Source organism: Eutrigla gurnardus (genome assembly GCF_963514095.1).
Source record: "Eutrigla gurnardus genome assembly, chromosome: 10".
Lineage (NCBI taxonomy): Eukaryota > Metazoa > Chordata > Actinopteri > Perciformes > Triglidae > Eutrigla > Eutrigla gurnardus.
Window position 1 is genome coordinate 1,070,522 of NC_139924.1, and position 23,572 is coordinate 1,094,093.

Consider the following 23,572-nt stretch of genomic DNA (forward strand, 5'->3'; position numbering starts at 1 on the left):
TCGCAAAAACACTACCTCCGCAAAGAATCTGGTTGCGGATTATGTCCGCGATATGAAATGTTGAAAATGTCGGAGAATATTGTTTAGATAATATCTAATGTGATTGGAAGGAAAGGCAATCAAAATTGTCTCCCAACGCAAAGCTGCTAGAATCACTTTTATTTCCATATCGATTAGGTTGACGATGAAAGGACGGCACATTTTTTTCCAGAGTTGGTTCAGATTCCGGAAAAAGGCGGAGACATGTAGGGAGAAACTCACGGTTTGTTGAAGCAAACCTGCTAGCGAGCAGGTTAGGTTCACGCATAGGCGTAATTTATGGGGGGGATGGGTGGGTTGTAACCCACCCAATAATCCAAACCAACCACCACAACCCACCCAATATGATATCATAATTATTGATTTTGAATGTTAAGCATTATAATCACAACAGTGTGGTAGATTTTCTCAATTTACCAGTAAAAAATAGTGACGTTTGTCTGTGCCCCCTCCCGATCTGAGATTTGGTTTCGCCCACCTTGCCGGACCTGCGCTTCTCGACTGTTTCTCCCGGTCTCTCCCCGTACGTGAACGAAGCATCAGCGGTGGTTTGAAGAAAGCACGCGGAAAAAAGCAAAAGAATAAAAGTATCTTCCCAACAGGAGGTAGCTACTGCTAGGGCTCCAGTGCCACCACTCACGAGTCAAATCATGTAACTGAACAAAAGTTAGCCCCCCAGCCGGCGCGTTCGACAGTGCGTGTGCGTATAGCCCCGTTCACATACGTCGCTACTCACCCGTCACTCGCTTTCTCGCTGAATTCTACTCGCTGCCAAAAAAAACTCACTGCCGCCGGCGGCGACTTCAAGCGACAACTCTCTGTGGAACTCTCTGTTGACGGCAACTGTCAATCATCTCTATTCTACATTGTGATTGGTACTCGCTGGGTTCTCTTCACTCGCATCGCAGAATGTTAAAAAGATTCTATCTCCAATCGACCACATCGCATCGCCTGTCCTGGCCGCATTCCGCTAGAACACATTCACATTCATTGACAGCTGTCTCTCAGAGATGGGCGAGTGGCGACGTATGTGAACGGGGCTTGCCGCTTCAGTCAAAACCAAAACACCAAGGAAGGCTGAGGAATAGTCACCCACTTATATTATTATTATTATTATTATTATTATTATTATTATTATTTAAAATACAATTAGTTTATTATTATTGTTTTAGTCATTTGTGTTTTCATCTTTTCTTGAATGCTTAAACTCCTCAACCCCATTTAGTAGTTTGATACATTTATTTGTATCAGTACCAGCAGTTTGTAAGAAATTGGTCAGTAATTGATATGTCATATTTTGTTTCTCAGAATTCACCAAATTGATGCATTAAAATGAAATTATTCAAAATGTTCTCCCGGGGGGGCATGCCCCCGGACCCCCCTACAGGATCGCAAGCCCCCCCACCATAGTCTCCAAAGATCCTGTGGGAAATACAAACCCATAATCGGGACAAAATACTTGCACATGCTTTAATGTGTATTCTGTACAAGTTCAAGAACCATTCTTATGCATTTTCCAAGTCTGTCATCTTTATTTTAGGCACAAACTATATATTTGGGCTGGTAAACCCAACCTGTCACAGTATATCACAGGCGGAAATCTCAACCCCCCCAATGTTCAACTCAAAGTTACGCCCTTGGGTTCACGGAGTATGTTACCCGGGTAACTGACTCAGATTTATGCTGAACTGGCTTTGTGAAACCCAAAACCCAGAGTTTCCCTATCTCAGGGTTAACTAACTCAAGGTTTTCCCTAAACCTGCTTTGTGAAACGGACCCCAGCTCCCTCTGTCTGACCACTGACATGAAGGAGCTGTCAACCTTGCTGTGTGAGTGAGTGTGGCGAGTCAGAGGAGTCCCTGATCTACACATTCTGCTGGATAGCTCAGTGGGTAATGGTACAGACTTTAGATTTGGAGAGTGGGGGTTAAAATCCCAGTCACAGCTAATCTTTGCCTGGATCAACAAGATTTGCTGATGAAGGTCTTGCGTTCTTATAAATAAAGGTACAATATGTAAGAAATCTAAAGCAACTGGCCGTAAAATCATCCTTATATGTCATAGAGACTCAGGAATAATGATTATATAACATACTGAACTCACCAACAACAACAGTACAGCCAAAATATTCGCATTTAAAAAAATCTTTTGCGGACCGCAAATCATGTTTATGTTTTGAAAACATGTTTTGGCACGTGGCGCCACCCACTGGCGTCTACAAATCATTGCAGTCAGTAGAGTCTCAGCTGCCGAGCAACCACGGGTTGCCAGTTTAGACTGAGCTACAATGGCGGAGGCAACGAAACCCAAAACAGCTCATTATGATTCACAAAAACGCCAAGATAAAAACCGAGGCAAAGCGAGGGTCTACATAGAGGATGCATTTGAACGGTGGAGACAGTAGAAAGCTGTGAGGAATTTGAAATCAGATGCAGAATTGGTTACACTTCTCCTAGACAGGTAAGTCCCCCGTTTTCCGTTTTTCGTTCTTTTATTTTGAAGCGAAAAACGACTCGTTATCCGGCTGCCGTCCAGCTTGCTGACGGAGGATACGCCAACAGCTCTGGCAATCTCGAGTCTGGAGGGGAGGGGGTGGTGGGGGAGGTGTATACGACTCGCCGCATTGTTTTGAATTTGAGTGTCGTACCGTTTTTGGCCACATTCTTACATATGGCGCCTTTAATGGTTGTGAAAATAAATTGGTAACAGAACATTTCAGTTTCATTATTTGTATGTCTGATCAGAATGTGTAAGGTAATAGACTAGTATGGTGGACCTGATGACTCCACCCAGCTAGCAGGTTAGCTCAGTCACTAATGCCAGTGACTTTAGACTGGGTGGCAGGTGTTCAAATCCCAAGATCGACACTTATGTTACAGTTTGATCAACAGGATCTGGAGAAGAAGAAAAAAAACAAATAAGCAAAAAATGGATATGAAAAGTATTTGTATCAGTAGTCACAAGGAATTGTATTTTGCACCATTATTGGTAAGTGTTATCAGGAAGTTCCCTGGTGACACAGGATATTATACCCATGCTTTCAACAATCTCCGAAGAACTCTTTCTTCCAAAAACGGTTCTCTGGATCAAAATAGTTCTTACTGGAACCCTTAGCGTTACTGTAACCTTCGTCTTAGTCTTCTCGGGTTCTGTCTGATCAACTAGGTTCGGATAAGGAGACTGGCAGTAGCACTGAGCATGAGAGCAATTGATCTCCAACCCACATAACACACAACACAAAATATGGTATAAATGTTTATATTCAAGTATTCAGTTTTGTTTCTCAACTTAAATTGTTCAGCCTTGCACACATTAAATGAAATGCAGTTCGCTTTCACATAAATTAAATTCGCAGAATGAAATAAAATTAGCTGACCAGGTAAGTACCGGTATAGAAAATAATAAAGATAAAATAAAATGTCTCTTTCCCCTTTAATGGGTTGAATTGTCCTTTTTATTCCTTGTTTTCCACTGTTTGTTTCAGTTTATTTATTGTCTTTCAGGGTCCTCCAAGGAGAAAACAGTTCTTTAAGTTCCTTTGTCAGTTTGTTTTTTAGCAAAAAAATGTAAAAAAAAAAAAAAAAAAGGAAAAAAGTCAAAAATAGGAAAAAGTCAAAAATACTGAGATCTCAGAAAAGAAAGTGCAAATATAATGTGTTACTCCTCAGGACTGAGTCCTGTCCTACCACACTGGCGCCACACTGGTCCCGATGAACCAAGAGCCTCCACGCGGCAACGGCGGTGGTGTGGATCACAGTTGAACAGAAGAACTCGTCCCTCAAAAAAACCAGCCTGCATAACATGCAGCGTAATTATTCATCAGCTTAATTTACTGTCTGTTTACTTTTCCTCAGCGCACATTACACAATACAGCTTCATTAAATGAAATATAAGCAACTCAACTACAGGAAATATGAAATACATTAAATGCTGCATCATTTTAGCATCTGAGCTACGGCGACGGCTGTGGAGCCGTGCTCGGCCTCGTTAACAGGCTGCAGCTGAGCTAACAGCTCTGTAAATTGCTACACGTTCGTCACGGTAACACACAATAACAACATATCGTCACAGCATCACAAAAAAACATTTCTTAGTACCATTAAACATTTGACTATTCTGACTGGCTTTCTTTCTTTGTGTACTAAACCAGAATGATACTGCTAATTGAGCTAACTAGCTATCGGTGCAGCTTACGGGGCGTACCCACCAAACGCGATGAACGCGATTCAATCGCGCGACAAATGAAATCGCGTCGCGCTAGACGCTCCAGTTTTGACGCCGGTCCAATATGCCAAAAAACGCCTCATCGCGGCATCGCGTCGCGCGAGGAGCCGGCCCAAACAACAACATTTCTTCCGCCATTTCATTCTCTCGTCGATCATGGCTGAGATAACCACCATCGCTGCACTGTATCTACTCTGGAGAAGTTCCCAGCTTCGTCTGCGGGCTAGGCGCCGACGTCGGTTCTGGGTGCATGCTACCCTACGGAGGCGGCGTGAGCTCGGCGAGTTCCACCGTCTCCTGCAGGAGCTGCGCCTGGACGACGGCCGGTTCCAGCGGTACTTCAGGCTGACTGTTGCCCAGTTTGGAGCGGCAAGCCGGCAAAAAGTCCGTACGATAGCACGTCGGTGACGATCTCAACGCTGATAGGCTGTCGCGGCGCGTCTTCACGCGAATTCGCCGCAAAAGTTCAATTATTTCAACTCGAGCGATGGCGCGATGAAGCGATGAAGCGATTTTTCGCGTCCATCGCGTCCATCGCGCCGCGCTATCGCGTCCATCGCGTCGCCCGGCGCGATGAAGCGTCTAATCGCGTCTTTGCATTGACTTTACATGTAATCTTGTCGCGCGATGAAGTTTCATCGCGTTTGGTGGGTACGCCCCGTAACTCACCAAAATAGTTCAGAAAAGTCCGTGGAAACACTCGTCCGAGTCGCTCCCGAGATCGGTTTCACTTCCACCAGGTAAGTTTCTCTTCACACTCACTTCCTAACGACAGTTTTATCACAACTTCCACGAAATATCATCACTTTTGGCCGCCGAACGGGGACACTTTGCTCTGCGGCTGCATGAGGTTTCTCCTTTCTTTTTTCCTCTTTTTCTCTGTCCCTCACCTTCTCACGGAGCGTACCCACCAAACGCGATGAACGCGATTGAAACGCGCGACAAATGAAATCGCGTCGCGCTAGACGCTCCAGTTTTGACGCCGGTCCAATATGCCAAAAAACGCCTCATCGCGGCATCGCGGCATCGCGTCATCGCGTCGAGCTCGCCCAAACAACAACATTTCTTCCGCCATTTCATTCTCTCGTCGATCATGGCTGAGATAACCACCATCGCTGCACTGTATCTACTCTGGAGAAGTTCCCAGCTTCGTCTGCGGGCTAGGCGCCGACGTCGGTTCTGGGTGCATGCTACCCTACGGAGGCGGCGTGAGCTCGGCGAGTTCCACCGTCTCCTGCAGGAGCTGCGCCTGGACGACGGCCGGTTCCAGCGGTACTTCAGGCTGACTGTTGCCCAGTTTGAAGACCTGCTAACCAGGGTACAGGACCGGGAGGTTTAGCTGCTGCTCTGCCCAGAACTGGTGCTTCATAGCCGGCCATAAGCCCCAGTGATAAACAATCGCAAAAAAAAAGATCTCTGTGTGTGAAAGAGCTGGGATTGATATGTATGTATGTGTGTGTGTGTGTGCGCGCGCGTGCGTGCGCCCCCCAACTTTGATTATGGGCAATATATAATATAATATAATATATAAATATTGTGGCAAAAAGCGAGGGAACACCAGGACGTCCGTACGTCAGCACGTCGGTGACGATCTCAACGCTGATAGGCTGTCGCGGCGCGTCTTCACGCGAATTCGCCGCAAAAGTTCAATTATTTCAACTCGAGCGATGGCGCGATGAAGCGATGAAGCGATTTTTCGCGTCCATCGCGTCCATCGCGCCGCGCTATCGCGTCCATCGCGTCGCCCGGCGCGATGAAGCGTCTAATCGCGTCTTTGCATTGACTTTACATGTAATCTTGTCGCGCGATGAAGTTTCATCGCGTTTGGTGGGTACGCCCCGTCACACACACCGAGGCCTGCAGGTGATGCGTTCAGGTAAGCTCGGAAATTCTACCATCGGACGAAAAACAACTACAATCCAGGAAACCTATGATGTATTCAAGGAAACTGGTATTTCTGAGTGTTGTAATTCTAACCAGGGTTACATTACCAAGAACCCTTTTAAAACCCTTTATTCAGGAAAGGGGTTTTAAAGGGTTCTCTCAATCGAAATGGTTCTTACTGGAACCATTAGTGTTACCAAGAACCCTTGAAAAACCCTTTCTTCGGGAAAGGGTTTTTCAGAAGCAAATGGTTCCAGGGAGAACCTCAGCCCTTGTAGAAGAACCCTATTGGAACCCTTATTTCTAAGAGTGCAAGGGAACGAGTAAGGCTAACAAGTCAGAGAACGAGAGGGAAACTAAAACAGGAAGTAAAGCAAACAACACATCAAAGAAATACTGCAAAATAAAACAGGAAGTCAAAAACACCAGATTGTGACAATGTGATTCATTAATGTATTGTGTTTTTCTTCGTATGTGCTGGTTTGTTTGAAAAATGTTAATCTTCTACTTGTTTTTTCATATGTAGTACTTTGTGGAAATATCTACTCTGTTGTAGTCTTGACACGTTTTGTATGATTTAACTGAACTATAGTCAGTTTATTTATTTTAAAAGCTGTATATTCAGTTGACAATGCGTGTTGTTGTTGACGTTTGTAGTGGAGGGTGTGAAGTGAATCTGATGAAGCAACATGTAATTCATGCTCCCTTGTTTTGGAATGTCTTTTTTCAATAAAGTAGTGTCTATATCAAAATCTTGGTGTGTACTGGAGTTGTCATTTCTTTAAGTTTAACCTACAACTGCCGGACCAGGAGATGAGCAGAGATAGGAGAAGCAATGCAAATGATTCCTGTTTACTCTTTTTGAATGGAAAACTGTTTGAAAACTACATGGTTTGTTAATATTTTTCATTAGATAAGACTGTTACCAGTATTGTCCACAGTGACATGTTCGTTCTGATCCTTCTCTCAGATCAGGAGTCATGACATCTCAGGAGGAGGCGTCTTCCTTCAAGAGATTTTTTCAGTTTGTGGAGGACAGCGGCCTTCGAACATATGATGGTCTGGTGATCCAAAATGCCTCAGACATCGCCAGAGAGAGCGACCGCATCCGCAACCAGACGAACTGGAACTACCTGCAGGAAAAACACCAGAAGAAGAGACGGCAGGAAGAAGCCATCAAGAGGTAGAAAACATCAACAAATCAAACCTTAAAACTGTGACAATTGCTAAACTAATGTTGTCCCTACCTACCAACTTACCTACTTTCTTTCTCAATGTCATGTTTATCTTTGTTTGGTAAACATGGTCTGAATTTACCAGATAGCACATCCACTTCACCAAACTGCTGTATTAGATGCATCAAATATCCATCTGAGATGGTGCATAGGTTTTATTTGGAGAACACTGAACACATACGGATTGCTGAGTGTGAAAACTGCTGAACCAGCATTCACATTAACAATTTGAATAAAGATTTGGATCACAATGGTGTGAATGCTACTGAATTAACAATCACACTAAGCTATAGTCTTATACAGTTTTGGTACCAGGACCTTTTCTCTATTTCATTTTTTTTTTTCACCTCGACTCTGCATAGCATGACCCACAGTTTGGCTCATCGGCGCACAGTGCGCACACGTCACCAAGACCTCACAGGCAGGTTTCCACAGTTCCAGGCACATTTAAATGCAATAAATAATCACAACAAACACTACTTAATGCAACTGATTGAATCAACATGTGAATTTATATCTATATAGATTGTCCCGTCACATCTGACATCAGATCAAAGGCGGATTGGGAGGAGTGAGTCGAGCAGGGCCTTGCTGTACCACTCGGTGGAAATGTGGCAAAGACATTTAATAACCACCTTGGTGGAGTTTTTGACTTTGTCGATCCGGTTAATACAAAGACAGTGCATCTCCAACTGGCTTTTTAGCGAGAAGCTCCAGTTTGTCTTGCTTAACATGGTTTTAGGAACAAACAGGAAAGTTACTCAAGTCAATGCTAAGAGAAAAAAATGTTGAGTCAACTTGTGCTTTCTGTGTCTGTTCAGATTCTAATTAAAACCTATTTATTATATTCATCCACCAGTATGAAGGATGCACTACAGTAAAATTAAACAATAAAGTTTTGGTTCATGATACCAACATGAAGCTTGTGTATTGTATAGTGTTGTGTGAATGGTTGATGATATACAGTCATACTAATGTCTTTCCATTGGTCCATCCAGGATTGGTGAAGATGTAACCATAGCAACAGACGGGGCTTACTCTGGAAAACATTTCAGGATGGGTTTCATGACAATGCCGGCACCACAGGATCGCCTGCCGCCCCCCAGTCAGGGCTTCACCGTCCGATCCCAGTCTCTCCACTCTGTGGGCGGAGATGATGACTCCAATCCCAACCGAAAACAACCCCCACCAAAACCCAAGAGAGACCCCAACACCAAACTCAGCAGCAGCTCTGAGACAGTGAATGGAGGCTCTGGAGTCACCAAGACAGATGCTCCAGACATCAAAGAGACTTCGGAGCAGGCTGAAGGTGAGAACCCAGCACCTGCCTGACACCTGCTGGTTAAACCCAACACTTGCTAGTCAAACCCCACACTTGCTAGTTAAACCCAACACCTGCTAGTTAAACCCAATAGTGGCTGGTTAAACATGACAACTGATAGTTAAACCTGCTTTGTCTCTCCAATTGAGCCAAGTGCCAACTTTTATGATAATGTGAACAGAGCCTGAGGAAGAACGCCCAAGTCAACAAAAGCTGTGTTCTCAAAGCATGGTACGTCTCAGCTCGACTAAATTTTTGTAACAATTACTTAATTCATTTAGTTTTCTATTGTCATGTTCAACCAGCAATGCAGCTGCTGTCAGTCAGTGTCAGTAATCTTAAGGTACTTACATCACTGTCCGTCTGTGTGTCTGTCTACAGCTCCATGCCATCTCTACAGTGACGACTACAAGAAGATGCCTCCACCCAAACCCAAAAGGAACCCAAACACTCAGCTCAGCACCTCCTTTGATGAATCATACATCTGTAACCATGGCAACAAGAAGTCTTCCTTGCAGTGGGACAAATCTTCATCCCAGTATCAGAGTCCAGCTTCGAGGGACATGGATGATGAGGAGCCCATCTACATCGAGATGGTGGGAAATATCCTACGAGAGCTAAAAGGTCGGGAAGCTGTGGAGGATGAGCAGAACGAGTCGGTGTATGAGGAGATGAAGTATCCCATTTTGGAGGATTTCTTGCAGGATGCTCACTCGACTATCATGGATCCTGAAGCCTGGTCTTCGCGGGGCTCTCTCTGCGACATCCCTCCACCTTTCCCCAACCTCCTGACTCACCGCCCACCACTGCTTGTCTTCCCCCCCCTCCCAGCTCAGTGCTCCCCAAACTCCGACGAGTCCCCTCTCACCCCATTAGATGTCAGCCAGCTGCCCATGATGGATAATGTCTCTTACAGCAAATCTGGTGGTGTCGAACATCCTCAGAGCTCCACCCACCACCACAAGGAGCGAGACCAGGACAGAGACCGGGCTCTGCCCTGCACCAACACAATTACCTCCTCCGGCCGCTCATCAGCTCCACCTCTCCCCTCCAACCTCTACAAATCCTCTGGCTCCACTCACAGTGGTCATGGTTACCCACGCAGCCATTCAGCATGTCCATCTCCGGTCAGCATGGGTCGTCTTACTCCCCTTAGCCTGAAGAGACCTCCGCCATATGATGCACTGATGGCAGGAGGAAGTATGCCCCGCTCTTCCTCTTCTTCATCCTCACACAGGGCCAGGGAGGGTGGGAATAAACTCAGTAATTCCTCCTCCACCCATGGATCCATGCAGAACGTGTCGATGAGGTCACAGACACCAACAAGCCCATTGGATGAACTCAACAACCTGTTTGCCTCAGGTAGACAGGTGATGAAAAAAGTACCAGGGAGCAGGAAGAGCAGAGGGAGTGAAGGTAAAATCTGCATCAGTACTGCATCAGCGCTACACCAGAACTACATTAGTTATCAGTATCACATCTGGTAAACAGGTGATGGGGAAATGAACAGGAAGAGCAGAGGGAGTGAAGGGAACACTGCATCAGTATGACTGTACTTCAGCAATACTACACCATACTACACCTATGACCTGTCTAGTGTATATTTCTAAATGTAAGTGATGCATGTTATTTCGCACAGGTCAGTACTAAACCAACAGGAGTCCTTTCAGACAGTAAGAGATCGTAGACCACATCTCTACCAACGCTGTTGATATGTTCTCCTCATCTGTTCCCATCAGTGATCGTAACAGCTATAACAAAAAAAGTAATTCACAAAAGCTCATATAAGAGATTTTGCCTAAACAAAATGTCAGGGCTTCATGGATTCATACTGATTTGCGAAGTGTTATGGTTGATAAAGATGCAAACTTCAGTGACTAGTATAGAGCTTTTAATTCATATATATACACTCACAGGCCACTTTATTAGGTACACCTGGCTAGTACCGGGTTGGACCCCCTTTTGCCTTCAGAACTGCCTTAATCCTTCTTGGCATAGATTCAACAAGGTACTGTAAACATTCCTCAGAGAGTTTGATCCATATTGACATGATAGCATCACGCAGTTGCTGCAGATTTGTCGGCTGCGAATCTCCCGTTCCACCACATCCAAAAGGTGCTCTATTTGATTGAGATCTGGTGACTGCGGAGGCCATTTGAGTACAGTGAACTCATTGTCATGTTCAAGAAACCAGTCTGAGATGATTCGCGCTTTATGACATGGCGCGTTATCCTGCTGGAAGTAGCCATCAGAAGGTGGGTACACTGTGGTCATAAAGGGATGGACATGGTCAGCAACAATACTCAGGTAGGCTGTGGCATTGACACAATGCTCAATTGGTACTAAAGGGCCCAAAGTGTACCAAGAAAATATCCCCCGCACCATTATACCACCACCACCAGCCTGAACCGTTGATACAAGACAGGATGGATCCATGCTTTCATGTTGTTGACGCCAAATTCTGACCCTACCATCCGAATGTCGCAGCAGAAATCGAGACTCATCAGACCAGGCAACGTTTTCAATCTTCTATTGTCCAATTTTGGTGAGCCTGTGCGAATTGTAGCCTCAGTTTCCTGTTCTTGGCTGACAGGAGTGGCACCCGGTGTGGTCTTCTGCTGCTGTAGCCCATCTGCCTCAAGGTTCGACGTGTTGTGCTTTCAGAGATGCTCTTCTGCATACCTCGGTTGTAACGATTGGTTATTTGAGTTACTGTTGCCTTTCTATCAGCTCAAACCAGTCTGGCCATTCTCCTCTGGCATCAACAAGGCATTTGCGCCCACAGAACTGCCGCTTACTGGATATTTTCTCTTTTTCGGACCATTCTCTGTAAACCCTAGAGATGGTTGTGCGTGAAAATTCCAGTAGATCAGCAGTTTCTGAAATACTCAGACCAGCCCGTCTGGCACCAACAACCATGCCACGTTCAAAGTCACTTAAATCACCTTTCTTCCCCATTCGGATGCTCGGTTTGAACTGCAGCAGATGGTCTTGACCATGTCTACATGACTAAATGCATTGAGTTGCTGCCATGTGATTAGCTGATTTGAAATTTGTATTAACGAGCAGTTGGACAGGTGTACCTAATAAAGTGGCCGGTTTGTATTGATTTCCCTAAAAACACCCTGTCATCATACTCAAATAGCCCTGCTTGCACTCAAATATGCTTTGCTGGTGCTCAAACTGTTCTCTTACATTCAATTTTATTCATAGAGCCCCAAATCATAAATTTGCCTCAGAGGGCTTTATAATCTGTACAGCAAACGAAATCTTCCATGTCCTGTTGCCGATCCTGCCTGCCTGCCTCTGACTACCTTGCCTTACCTGAAACCTGGGCTGCAGTCGGATATTCTATTTAGCTTAGGAAGGTTGCCAACTGAAGAAGTGACCCGGAAGTAAACAAGTGGCCGCCATGATTAGAGCCGTTCAAATTCTCTAAATGCAAATGAAAGGAGCTCCAAGGCTTCCTTTCAGATCTCCTTTAGCATAGGATTCAACGGACCTTCCTATACGAAAGGAGATCACGCCGATCCACAATTCTTTGCGAGAGCAACATTTAAAGTGGCCGAACCTCAGCCGTTCATGAAAACAAACGATATGAGCATTTACATATTTAACAATGACTTTCATGCAGACTTATAGTAATTGGAATTGTGTTGATAAATGTGTGTGGACAGTGATAATTATTTACTGTATTTACATTTCATTTGTGGTTTTAGTTTAGTTTTTGTCAAATTTGTAACATGATTGAAAAAAATAAACAGGAAGGAGGAGCTGCTGGACCTGAAGCCAGTCAGTGAACGAGCTGCTTATCAGAATCAGAATCAGAATTCCTTTATTGTCCCTCAACGGGGAAATTTGTTTGCCACAGCAGCCAAAGGACAGTACAAGAAACACAATAGTAATAATAACAATAGCAAAAATTAACAATATAAATTAAAAAATGTAAAAAACTGAAATAGAGGGTTAGGGTTAGAAATAGAGTAGACTTGTTACATACATATAAACATGATATTGTACAAAAATTACCAGCAGTGAATTTTGTTTTTATTTACAATTTACAATAAAGTATAGAGTGCAGAATGAGGTCTATTGGGAGCATAAACATGATATTGTACAAAAATTACCAGCAGTGAATTTTGTTTTTATATACAATTCACAATAAAGTATAGAGTGCAGAATGAGGTCTATTGGGAGCAGTGCTTATTATAGAGACTGACAGCAGCAGGAAGGAAGGACCTGCGATACCTCTCTTTCACACACTTGGGGTGTATCAGTCTATCACTGAAGGAGCTGACTAGTGCGGTGATAGTGACCTGCAGGGGGTGGGACTCCTTCACCAGCAGCGATGACAGCTTGTCCATCATCCTGCTCTCTCCCACCACCTGCACTGGGTCAAGAGGGCATCCCAGGATGGAGCTGGCCTTCTTGATAAGTTTGTCAAGTCTCTTCCTGTCTGCTGCCGAGATGCTGCTGCTCCAGCAGACTACACCATAGAAAATGGCTGATGGCACCACAGAGTCATATAAAACCAACAACATCGGGAGAGGTGGACAACGCGCTTTTTGTAGTCCATTATTGTAGTTTCTCCAGCGCAGACGCACGTCAATCACCGGTGTGGATCATCAGCTGTCAATCATCAGCAGCATTATAATGACATAGCTTAATGAAAATCCGGTCGGATTCTCTGAGCACCGTGGCTGCCTTTTACGAAATCCTTTTGAGTTCTCCTATCACCTTTCTTTAACCCTGTGACGTTTTCTCCAAAGTTCAAGGAATAGGAGTTAGGAATAGGAGTTAGGACCTTATTTTTTGACTATTCGACTGCAACCACAGACTAAATACACAGGGTTGATTAGGTTCGACGACAGACAGGTGTAGAAACACAAGGGCAGGCTATGGTGATTGGGGAGAACGAGAGGCAAGGCTGACAAGACAATTAGACAAAGCTGGGAGACAAAAACCAAGACAGGAAGCAAAGCACATGACAACAAAAGACTACAAAAGGACTACAAAATAAAAAACAGTAAATCAAAACAACAAAACCCACAGCAGCCCAATAGCAGGCCATAGCAGCGCTAGCCTCCTGATAGCAGCTCGCCATGAAACAGTTTACAGTCTCAGTGTTGTCTTCAGCTCCTCAGATGCCAGTGGCTACAAACTCGGCACCTGGACTTGCTGCAGAGCCCAGGGTAGGGACCCCGAAATGCTATGCTGGAGATCCAGAGGGATGCAATCCCTTTCTAACAAACTGCTCCATTATGTTCTCTTTCCAACCCCAAACTTTTGCCACAGAGGAGTACTGCTGAGTGATAGAAACATACTCAGGCCTGCTCTTACCAGGCCTTTGCTGCCGAGTTGCAGAAGGTTTGGCATGGCGGCTTTCAGATCAAATGCAGCCCGAGGATTGATGACTATGTGCAGGGGAACCGGACAGTAACTTTCGCGTTGGAGTGATTGTAATTTTCACAGCAGCAGCCAATTCTGTCTACTCAGCAGGTCCACAACTAGGTGTATGAGTGCCGATGCAACTGTAAAGCACCAGTCTCACTCCAGAGGAGCGTAAGCAACACTACCAGTAACCTATGGCTGTAATGTGGCCAGGCCATTTCGTCGCCCAGTGTAAAAGGGAGGGCTCACCAGTAAAAGGAGGATTCTGGTTTCTGGTGAGCTGCACCCCTATGAGACTTTCCCCCAGTCCGATACCACTGAGTCACACCAAACTCCTGTTGGCAAGTGGGAAACACACTCTCACTACTTTAATTGACAGTGGGAGGCCATGGAGACCTAGATCAATGACTTCTTGGCTGCAGGAATTATCCATCCCTCATCATCGTCTGCTGGTGCTGGATTCTTCTTAGTAGAGAAGAAAGGGAAGAGTCTGAGACCTTGCATCGATGATCGGGGTCTCAACAATATCACCAGAACCGCTATAATTCAATTAAATTTGATTTTATTTAAAGCGTCATATCAGAACAGAAGTTATCACAGGACACTTGCTCATGATTTTCCATACATTTTCAAAGTTTCCAACATCATCCAGGAGCAAGGTGTTGGTAGAAGTGTAGTAGTAGTAACATTGACAGTACTAGTAGTATCAACAGTAGTAGTCCATGGCAGCAGGCACAGCCACACCGAGATGGATCCATACCAACCATGTCGCTGCGGACCAAAGAGCAGTAGTAGTTGAGCAGTTACACAGCAGCAGGTGGAGCAATATGGTGTTTCCAGAATTAGGTCAGTTAGAAGTCTGCATTGGTCAGGACCTCAGCGGACTCTGCTGGACCAGAAAGCATAGCCAGACTCCCAGGAGTAATTCCGGGCGGAGTCAAGTTAGTAGCAGTAGAGATGCAGATTTTAGTCAATTTCTTTAATCAATAGTCAGCCGCCTTAAAAATACAAGCGGTAAAAGTCAAACAAGACCATAGCATCGGTGCAGTCCGGATCCAGTTCCACCACGGTCCAGAAGGCGGTTCCAGAGAAGAAGAGCTTGATAGCTGAAAGCTCTGACACCTGTCCTAATTTTGGAGGCTTTAGGAACTACAAGTAACCCTTTATTCTGAGAATGTAGTGGTAGTAGTAGTAGTAGTAGGACAGTTGGGTTTAATGAGGTCTTTAAGATATGATGGTGTCTGACCATTAAGAGCCTTGTAAGTGAGGAGAAGGATTTATTCTATTCTGGATTTTACTGGGAGCCAGAGCAGAGAAGCTGATACAGGAGAAATGTGATTCCTTCTCTAGTTTTAGTCACAACACGCACTGCAGCATTCTGGACCAGCTGAGAGCTTTAAGAGATTTATTAGAACAGCCTGATAATAAGGAATTACAGTAGTCCAGCCTTGAGGTAACAAATGCACGGACGGGTTTTTCTGCATCTTTTTGAGATAGCATTGGCCTGGTTTTAGTAATGTTACGCAGGTGAATATAGGCTGTCCTTGTAGTTTGTTTAATATGTTAGTTAAAGGACAGATCAAAGATATCTCCAAGGTTTCTTACGGTAGTATTTGAGTCTATGGCAATCCCATCAATAGTAGCTTTGTCTTTAGACAGTGAGCTTCGGAGAATTTTAAGCCCAAGTACAATATATTCCATCTTATCTGAGTTTAACATCAGGAAATTGCAGGTCATCCAGGTTTTTATGTCATCAATACAGCCTGGAGTTTATAGAGTGTCTTCTAATGATATTGCCTAAAGGAAACATATATAAGTTGAAAAGAATTGGTCCGAGCACAGAAGCTTGAGGAACACCGTATTTAACCTCAGTGTGCCTGGAGGATTTTCCATTGACATGCACAAACTGAGATCGATTTGATAAATAGGACTTAAACCAGCTTGATGTGGTTCCTTTGATGCCAATTAATTTATCCAGTCTACATATTAGAATCTCATGGTAAATGGTGTCGAAAGCAGCACTAAGATCTAGCAGGACGAGTATAAACCAGTCCTTTGTCAGAAGCAATTAGAAGGTAATTTGTCCTTTTCACCAGAGCTGTCTCTATGATGTACTCTAAATCCTGACTGGAAGTCCTCACATACACTGTTGTTATTTAGAAAGTCACACAGCTGATTGGCAACTACTTTCTCAAGGATCTTAGAGAGAAAAGGAAGATTTGATATTGGTCTGTAGTTTGCTAAAACCCCTGGATCTAGAGTAGGCTTCTTAAGAAGAGGTTTAATTACAGCTACTTTAAATGACTGTGGCCCATAGCCTGTTAATAAAGACACATTGATCATATCTAATAAGGAAACGCTAACTAAGGGTAAGACTTCTTTGAGTAGCCTAGGAGGTATCGGGTCTAGGAGACAGGTTGAAGGTGTAGTTGAATAGATCATTGATGTTAGTTGGTTAAGGTTGATTGGAGAAAAGCAGTCTAAATATATATCAGGTCTTACTGCTATTTCTTAGATTCCGGAGTTTGAGGGTAACGTGGTTCCAATTGAAGGCAAGACATGAGTGATTTTGTCTCTGATAGCTAAAATTTTAGCATTAAAAAGTTCATAAAGTCATTACTACTAAGATCTCTAGGAATACATGGCTCAGTAGAGCTGTGACTCTTTGACAGCCTGGCTACAGTACTGAAAAGAAATCTAGGGTTGTTTTTATTTTCCTCTATTAGAGATGAGTAGTAGGCTGCTCTGGCATTACGGAGAGCCTTCTTATACGTTTTAAGACTGTCTTGCCAGACAAGGCGTGATTCTTCCAGTGTGGTAGAGCGCCAGATAGTTTCAAGATTACGCAATTTTGTTTTATTACAAAAATTGTTTTAATTTATGAGTTTGAGAGTTAAACCATGGAACTAACTATTTGTTTTCAGAATATGGACCAGGAGCACGATACACTATAACAAACAGAATTGCCTGCGTTGTTTTCCAGTTTGTGTGCGATAATGCTCTCAAATGAGTTATAGTTTAGTTTTGGTTTTGGGTTGATTGATAGGCTTGAATAAAAATTGGCTGCAACTCCTCCTACTTTTCTGCTGCCTTGAGAAATATTAATACGACTGGGACATAGGGCCCTAGTTTTGTGGCGCAGTGCAGGGTGGCGGAGCCGGCGCAATGCAAGTTTCGACCAGCGCAGCCTTGCGCACGGTCAGTTTGGCAGTTTGGTGGATCGCCTGCGCCGAGATGGGTGTGGCGGCGCAGCAATGGGAGGCGTCACAGATTCAGCTTGGCGCAGCGGAAGTATCGTGGCAAAAAGCCTCGCCGAGACTGCGCCAAAAGCACGCCAGCTCCAACCTGGTCTACTCTCGGCGCAAGGCGAATTACAGCTGGTGGAGTGGCAGTTTGGCTCACCGGCGTGCAGTGCGCACACGTCACCAAGACCTCACAGGCAGGTTTCCACAGTTCTAGGCACATTTAAATGCAATAAATAATCACAACAAACACTATTTAATGCAACTAATTTATCAACATGTGAACTTATATCTATATAGATTGTCTCCGTCACATCTGACGTCAGATCAAAGGCGGATGGCATGTGTAACGGAAACTCAGCCTGACTGAATTAACACAGCTGAAACTTGGACCTACAGCAATACAGCAATTTATGGGATAGTGTTCTGCTTGTGCGCAGCTCGTGCCTGCTCTCGCGCCTCTGCAGCCTGTTGGAGAAACGTGCAACTTTGCCGCGAGCTGGAACCGGAGTTGGGGCTGCAGCCAGTCTGAGGTCCCGGTGTCCCGCCGTTCTGGTGTTGGACGGGGAATCCGGTGCAGCTGTGGAGCGCAGATGATGAAGACGGTGATGATGATGATGATGAATGGCCCGGCGGCTCGTCCAAGCACCGGGTTCTCGCCACCATTATGTCTACTGCTGTGTGCCCTAACCCTGTTTTGTGATAGACGTGCCTAAAACGTGCCTACAATTTCTATAGTGATATAATATCCGCATTATAATTCTTATGACTATGATGATTTTTCATAATATTTTTGGTGCCCCCTCAGCACTTGGTATGTCTGGAGAAAGAAAGGAAGCTGCTTTGTCTCTTGTTGGTAAGTCAGAAACTAATTGTAGATTTGGGTTTAGGCATTCTGTGAGTAAAGCTAGTTGTAACATTTAGTCTTATGTTGATAGCTTGTTGTTTAAATTCTTGTGAAGCTGTCTATACTGAGTGGGCAATCAGCTAGTTTCAGCCAGCTCAGCTGTAGTCAATAGACTTGATTGGAGGGAGGGGCCCCAGTCTGTGTATGAGGTAAACTGAGCACTTAAAAGGCTGTCACTACAGCGTCAGCTGCAGCGTCAGGCCAGCCGAACGAAGACAAGGGAGACTATCTGAGGAAGTCCAGAGAGGAAGTCCATTGAGGCAGGCTGTGGAACTGCCAGTCTGCAGTCAAGAAGGCGGACACCATTTCAGCGTATGCCTCCCTGCTGACTCTCCACTTCCTGGCCCTTACAGAGACCTGGATCACCCCAGAAAACACTGCAACTCCAGCTGCCCTTTCAACTGCCTACTCGTTTTCACACTCCCCAAGACGAACAGGGCGAGGAGGAGGAACTGGGCTCCTCATCTCACCCAGGTGGTCCTATCAGGTCCTTCCTCTGGACCACCTACCCCGATCTGGACTTGAATTCCACGCCGTCTCTGTCACCCTTCCTTTCAAGCTCAACTCTCTGTGACATTTTAGATGAGATAGATGCCCTCCTGAGCTGCTCCCCTGATGATGGCACACCACTTGTTGTCCTCGGTGACTTCAACATCCACCCGGGAAAGCTGCACTCATCTGAATTCATTGACTTCTTCTCCGAATTTGACCTTACACTCTCCCCCTCTCCACCCACTCACCGAGCCGGGAACCAATTTGACCTTGTCTTCACAAGATCCTGTGGCATCTCGGCACTCTCTGTGACTCCGTTCACCGTGTCCGACCACCACTTTGTGACTTTCTCTCTCCCCATGAAGCCCACCACATCCCTCCCCTCTACCATCGAACTGTCACCAGCCGCCACAACCTGAAATGCCTCACTCCCTCCAATCTCTCCTCAACTGTTATTTCCTCACTGCCATCCACAGAACAGTTCTCCTGATGGCCTTACCCGCTTTAGCCCCCTCACCTGAAGACGTTCACGCACTTGTTACAACTAACCGTACCACCACCTGCTCCCTTGACCCGATTCCCTCCTCTCTTCTCCAAGACATCTCACACGACATCTTGCCATTCCTCGCCACCCTGATCAACTCCTCCCTCACCTCAGGTGTCATTCCAGCGGCTTTTAAGACTGCTACAGTGAAGCCTCTCCTTAAAAAACCCACCCTAGACGTACTGACATCCAAAGCTACAGACCTGTATCTCTTCTTTCATTCCTCTCTAAAACCTTGGAACGTGCCGCCTACAACCAACTGTCATCCTATCTCTCGCAGAACAACCTCCTTGACCCTAATCAATCAGGATTCAGGACTGCTCACTCCACTGAGATGGCCCTCCTCACAGTGACCGAGTCCCTGCGAGATGCCAGAGCCTCATCCCACTCCTCCGTTCTCATTCTCCTCGACCTGCTGCAGTCGACACAGTCAACCACCAAATCCTCCTCTCCACCCTGGCTGAACTTGGCATAACTGACTCTGCTCTCACCTGGTTTACATCATACCTGACAAATCGCACCTTTCAGGTCACATGGCTCTATGTCCAAACCCTGTTCTCTGGACAAGGGTGTCCCTCAAGGCTCAGTATTAGGACTGCTTCTGTTCTCACTATACACCAGATCACTAGGTTCTGTTATTACATCACATGGATTCTCCTACCATTGCTACGCAGATGACACCCAGCTGTTCCTCTCTTTTCCCCCAACCTCTGACACTCACATTGCAACTCGCATCTCGGACTGTCTGGCTGACATCTCTGTCTGGACAACTGCACATCACCTCAAGCTTAACCTGAATAAAACTGAACTCCTCTTCATCCCAGGGAAAGACTGCCCTCGCATGGACCTGTCGGTCACTGTCGAGGGCATCACAGTACTACCTTCCTCAACTGCAACGTGCTGCAGCACGCCTTATCTTCAATCTACCCAAATTCTCCCATGTGACCCCCCTCCTCCGTGACCTCCACTGGCTCCCTGTTGCAGCACGCATCCAATTCAAGACGATGGCACTGGCCTTCAGGGCCATCAATGGAACGGCACCCATCTACCTTCAAACACTGGTCAAACCTCACGCCCTGAAGCGAGCACTTCGCTCCTCTACTTCAGCTGGCCGGCTGGTACCACCATTGCTGAAATCAAACAAATGTCGCTCATCAATGTCCAGACTCTTCTCTGTTCTGGCGCCTCAGTGGTGGAACGAACTCCCGACCAATGTCAGGAGAGCAGAGTCATTTGCCATCTTCCGAAAAAGGCTCAAGACTCACTTGTTCAGACTTCACCTCGACTCTAAATAGCATGACCCACTAACCCCCCCCCCCCCAAAAAAACCCTTACCTATGCGGGGGCAGGAGTGACGGGAGGAGTGCCTGCGCCCGACTGCGCTGTGCACGAAGCTTGAAAAGTCCAGGCGGACACACCCCGTCGGCGTGGCGCAGGTGCGCTGCGCCCCGACTGCACCTGGTGCACGAAACTAGGGCCCATAGTCTTCATCACACAATCAGGTTTGAGTCAGACAGAATAAATCAATAGGATTATCTGACATTAAATCATTGACTAATTCATTTACTTTTTAATTTACCCTTTTTGTCAGGCCTGGACTTAAAAGAGGACGCAGATGCAGAGGGAGAACAGTTCAGGCAGACCTTTATCCGGAAACTTCTCCTATTTTCCCTTACGACAGAGTGAAAATAATCAGGCTATGAAACACTTAGACTAAAGTCTAAAAAGACTGAGAACTGTGAAAACACTCAAACAAAACACCAGAACCTTCAACTGAAAAAAAACTGAATACCTCTTCCAAGGGAGGCAAAGCAAAGGGCTCAGAACTACACTAATCTGTGATTGAACTAACGATGAAAATTTACAAAATGAATATCACTTCAATGGAGGAAAGAAGACAAGGCTATTAACTTGAGCTGACAAAATGTACAAAGAAAAAACACTCCAACGGAGATAAGCACAAGGACTATGAACCAAAAACTAACTTCTTTAGAGCTGACCAAAAACACTACAACAAAAAATCACTCTTCTTTAGAGGAAAACAAGAAATCCGGTTCATAACGCATGGACACTTGGCATGGTTCAGGGTAAAGGGCTGTGGTCTAATGGGCTGGAGGTACACGAACATAAAAATACTCTGGCACAGGACAAAGGGAGACGCGGACAATAAGACATACAAGGGTAATGGGGAACAGGTGGAAACAATCAGGGGAAACGTCAGACCGGTGACACGTCAGAATGGTGACACATGAGGAAGGGCAAGTGACCTGAAACAAGAGGAGAGTTACTTTTCAAAATAAAACAGGAATTCACAAGACAAAAACTCATGACAAGACACCCCTCACTGTGCCTGTTACTTGTATCCAAACTCAACCTTTGTAATGCTTACCATCTGGACCAGTTTGAGAAGGCAAAGAAAAGAAGGTGGCCTTAAACACTCCCATGGGCCAATATGAATATCTTGTACTGCCCTTCAGTCTGACTAATGCGCCGGAAGTTTTCCAGGCACTAGCTAAAGATGTGCTCAGGGACATGATGAATCTGTTTGCGTTTCTTTATCTTGATGGCATTCTGATCTTCTCCAAGTCATGGCTTCTCACGGCTATGAGATTGAATTTTTGACAAGCTTGATGGTGCATTTTCTTCACGTTTCAACTTTCCCTCTCCTAGCAGCCGTGGTCCCATAATCTTAAGCCTGAATCTGACCCCATTCTTCCTGCTCCATGTCTGGTTGCCACAGTCACCTGGGAGATAGAGAAGAGTTTTAAGTTTACTCTGGAAAATCAGCCTGGCCTCAGTGCCTGCCTTCTGTTCTCCAGTGGGCCATTGCCTCAACATACCTGTAATCGGGGGAACCATAGACAATTTATTGCAACAGAGGTTCTGATCTTGGATGAGGACACCCATCGGATTGTCAACTCCTGTCCTATCTGCAATCAACAAAAGCCCTCACATCAGACCCCAACAGGCCCACATCTCATTGGACTTTGTCACTGCTCTGCCACCATCAGAAAGCAACACTGTTATCTTAACAGTGGTAGACAGATTTAGTAAGGGACTGTACATTTTTTTAAGAGCCACCGGAGGGATTTTCGGACCTCTGATCAATTTATGCATAACCCCCCCGGCAATATAATTTATTTTGACATGACCCTGCAATCGACATGGCAGAATTAATATGCCCCCCCCTCGAACTCACAGATATTGAGTGATCAATGATCAGTTAAATATCTATCACATCAATAACTTTGTGTGATGAACATCAGCTCCAGTCGCAAAAACTTGCCAACTGTGTGAATGCGTAAGTTAATAGTCGTATAATGACTGCCCCATCATAAGAGCACTACTAGATCTGACTGATTAGAGCAACATGGTAAGTGTGCTGATAGCTCATTGGTAGAGTTACTGCTCCATGTACCAAGGCTCCCTGCAGCGGTCCCGGGTTCGAATCTGCCCTGCAGCCCTCTTTCAAAGTCCCTCTCTCTCACCCCTTTCACTCTCATGCTGTCCTCCCACAATAAAAGGCCAAAATATAACTTTAAACAAACGAATGTGTTGCTTAGATGTATTATTATGGCATGGTGTTTGAGCAACAGATGATTCTCAGATGAGAATCTGGATCTCTCATAGAAAACATTGGTCTCTGAACACTAGTTCTCCTAAGAGACCCGATCCACGATCCACGCACCGAGCTTCTTCTTTTTTCTTTTTTTTTATCCGTGCACAGAGCTCCACGGGATCTTTAACAAATGCTGATGCCATTTTCCAAGAGAGCTGATTGGTCAATGGGCGGTGCATTTCTACACGTTGATCTCTTATCAGGAACATAACCTGCTCCGGAGTAGAGATGGGATTTATGGCTCTTTGAAGGGAGCCGGATCTTGAGGAGCCCTTCTTTTCAAAGAGCCGTTCAAAAGACTGGCTCATTTATATGAATTTATTTTTAAGATGCTAGCCTAATGGTAACCCATTTTATCTGGGAAATAATCACTGGGAGGAATGATAGGGTAAGATTTGGATCTGAATTATTCAGACTTAGACATTGGATATCTGAGCTTGATATATTTTAAATATTAATTATAATTTAATTCAACATGTGTGCACTAGATTTTAATGTCTGGTCTGCATTCATTGTAAACATTCCACAAGGTGGTGCTATATCCCTCTGCTTTGACAGTGAGATCACTATTTTGGATCTTTGTATACAATGTGTCGAAGCTCTCAGTGGAGTAGGAGGAGGAGCAGCTTGTGTGCGCATGCTGTGGCATGACAGCGATTAAAAAAAAGAAGAAA

General features: G+C 45.1%; 1 protein-coding gene and 1 long non-coding RNA gene across 2 annotated transcripts in view; one reads left to right on the forward strand and one right to left on the reverse strand.

Moving 5' to 3' along the window:
- Positions 1-23,572, reverse strand: part of LOC311020139 — a 452,545-nt gene that overhangs the window by 148,996 nt on the left and 279,977 nt on the right. The gene's annotated exons all lie outside the window — the stretch shown is intronic.
- Positions 7,115-23,572, forward strand: part of nyap2a (neuronal tyrosine-phosphorylated phosphoinositide-3-kinase adaptor 2a) — a 71,775-nt gene continuing 55,317 nt past the window's right edge. Inside the window, exons 1-3 of the mRNA XM_084020013.1 lie at positions 7,115-7,330; positions 8,381-8,691; positions 9,085-10,119. Of these exons, the coding sequence (XP_083876139.1) occupies positions 7,128-7,330; positions 8,381-8,691; positions 9,085-10,119 (1,549 nt within the window). The 5' untranslated portion in view covers positions 7,115-7,127. The remainder of the gene's footprint in view (positions 7,331-8,380; positions 8,692-9,084; positions 10,120-23,572) is intronic.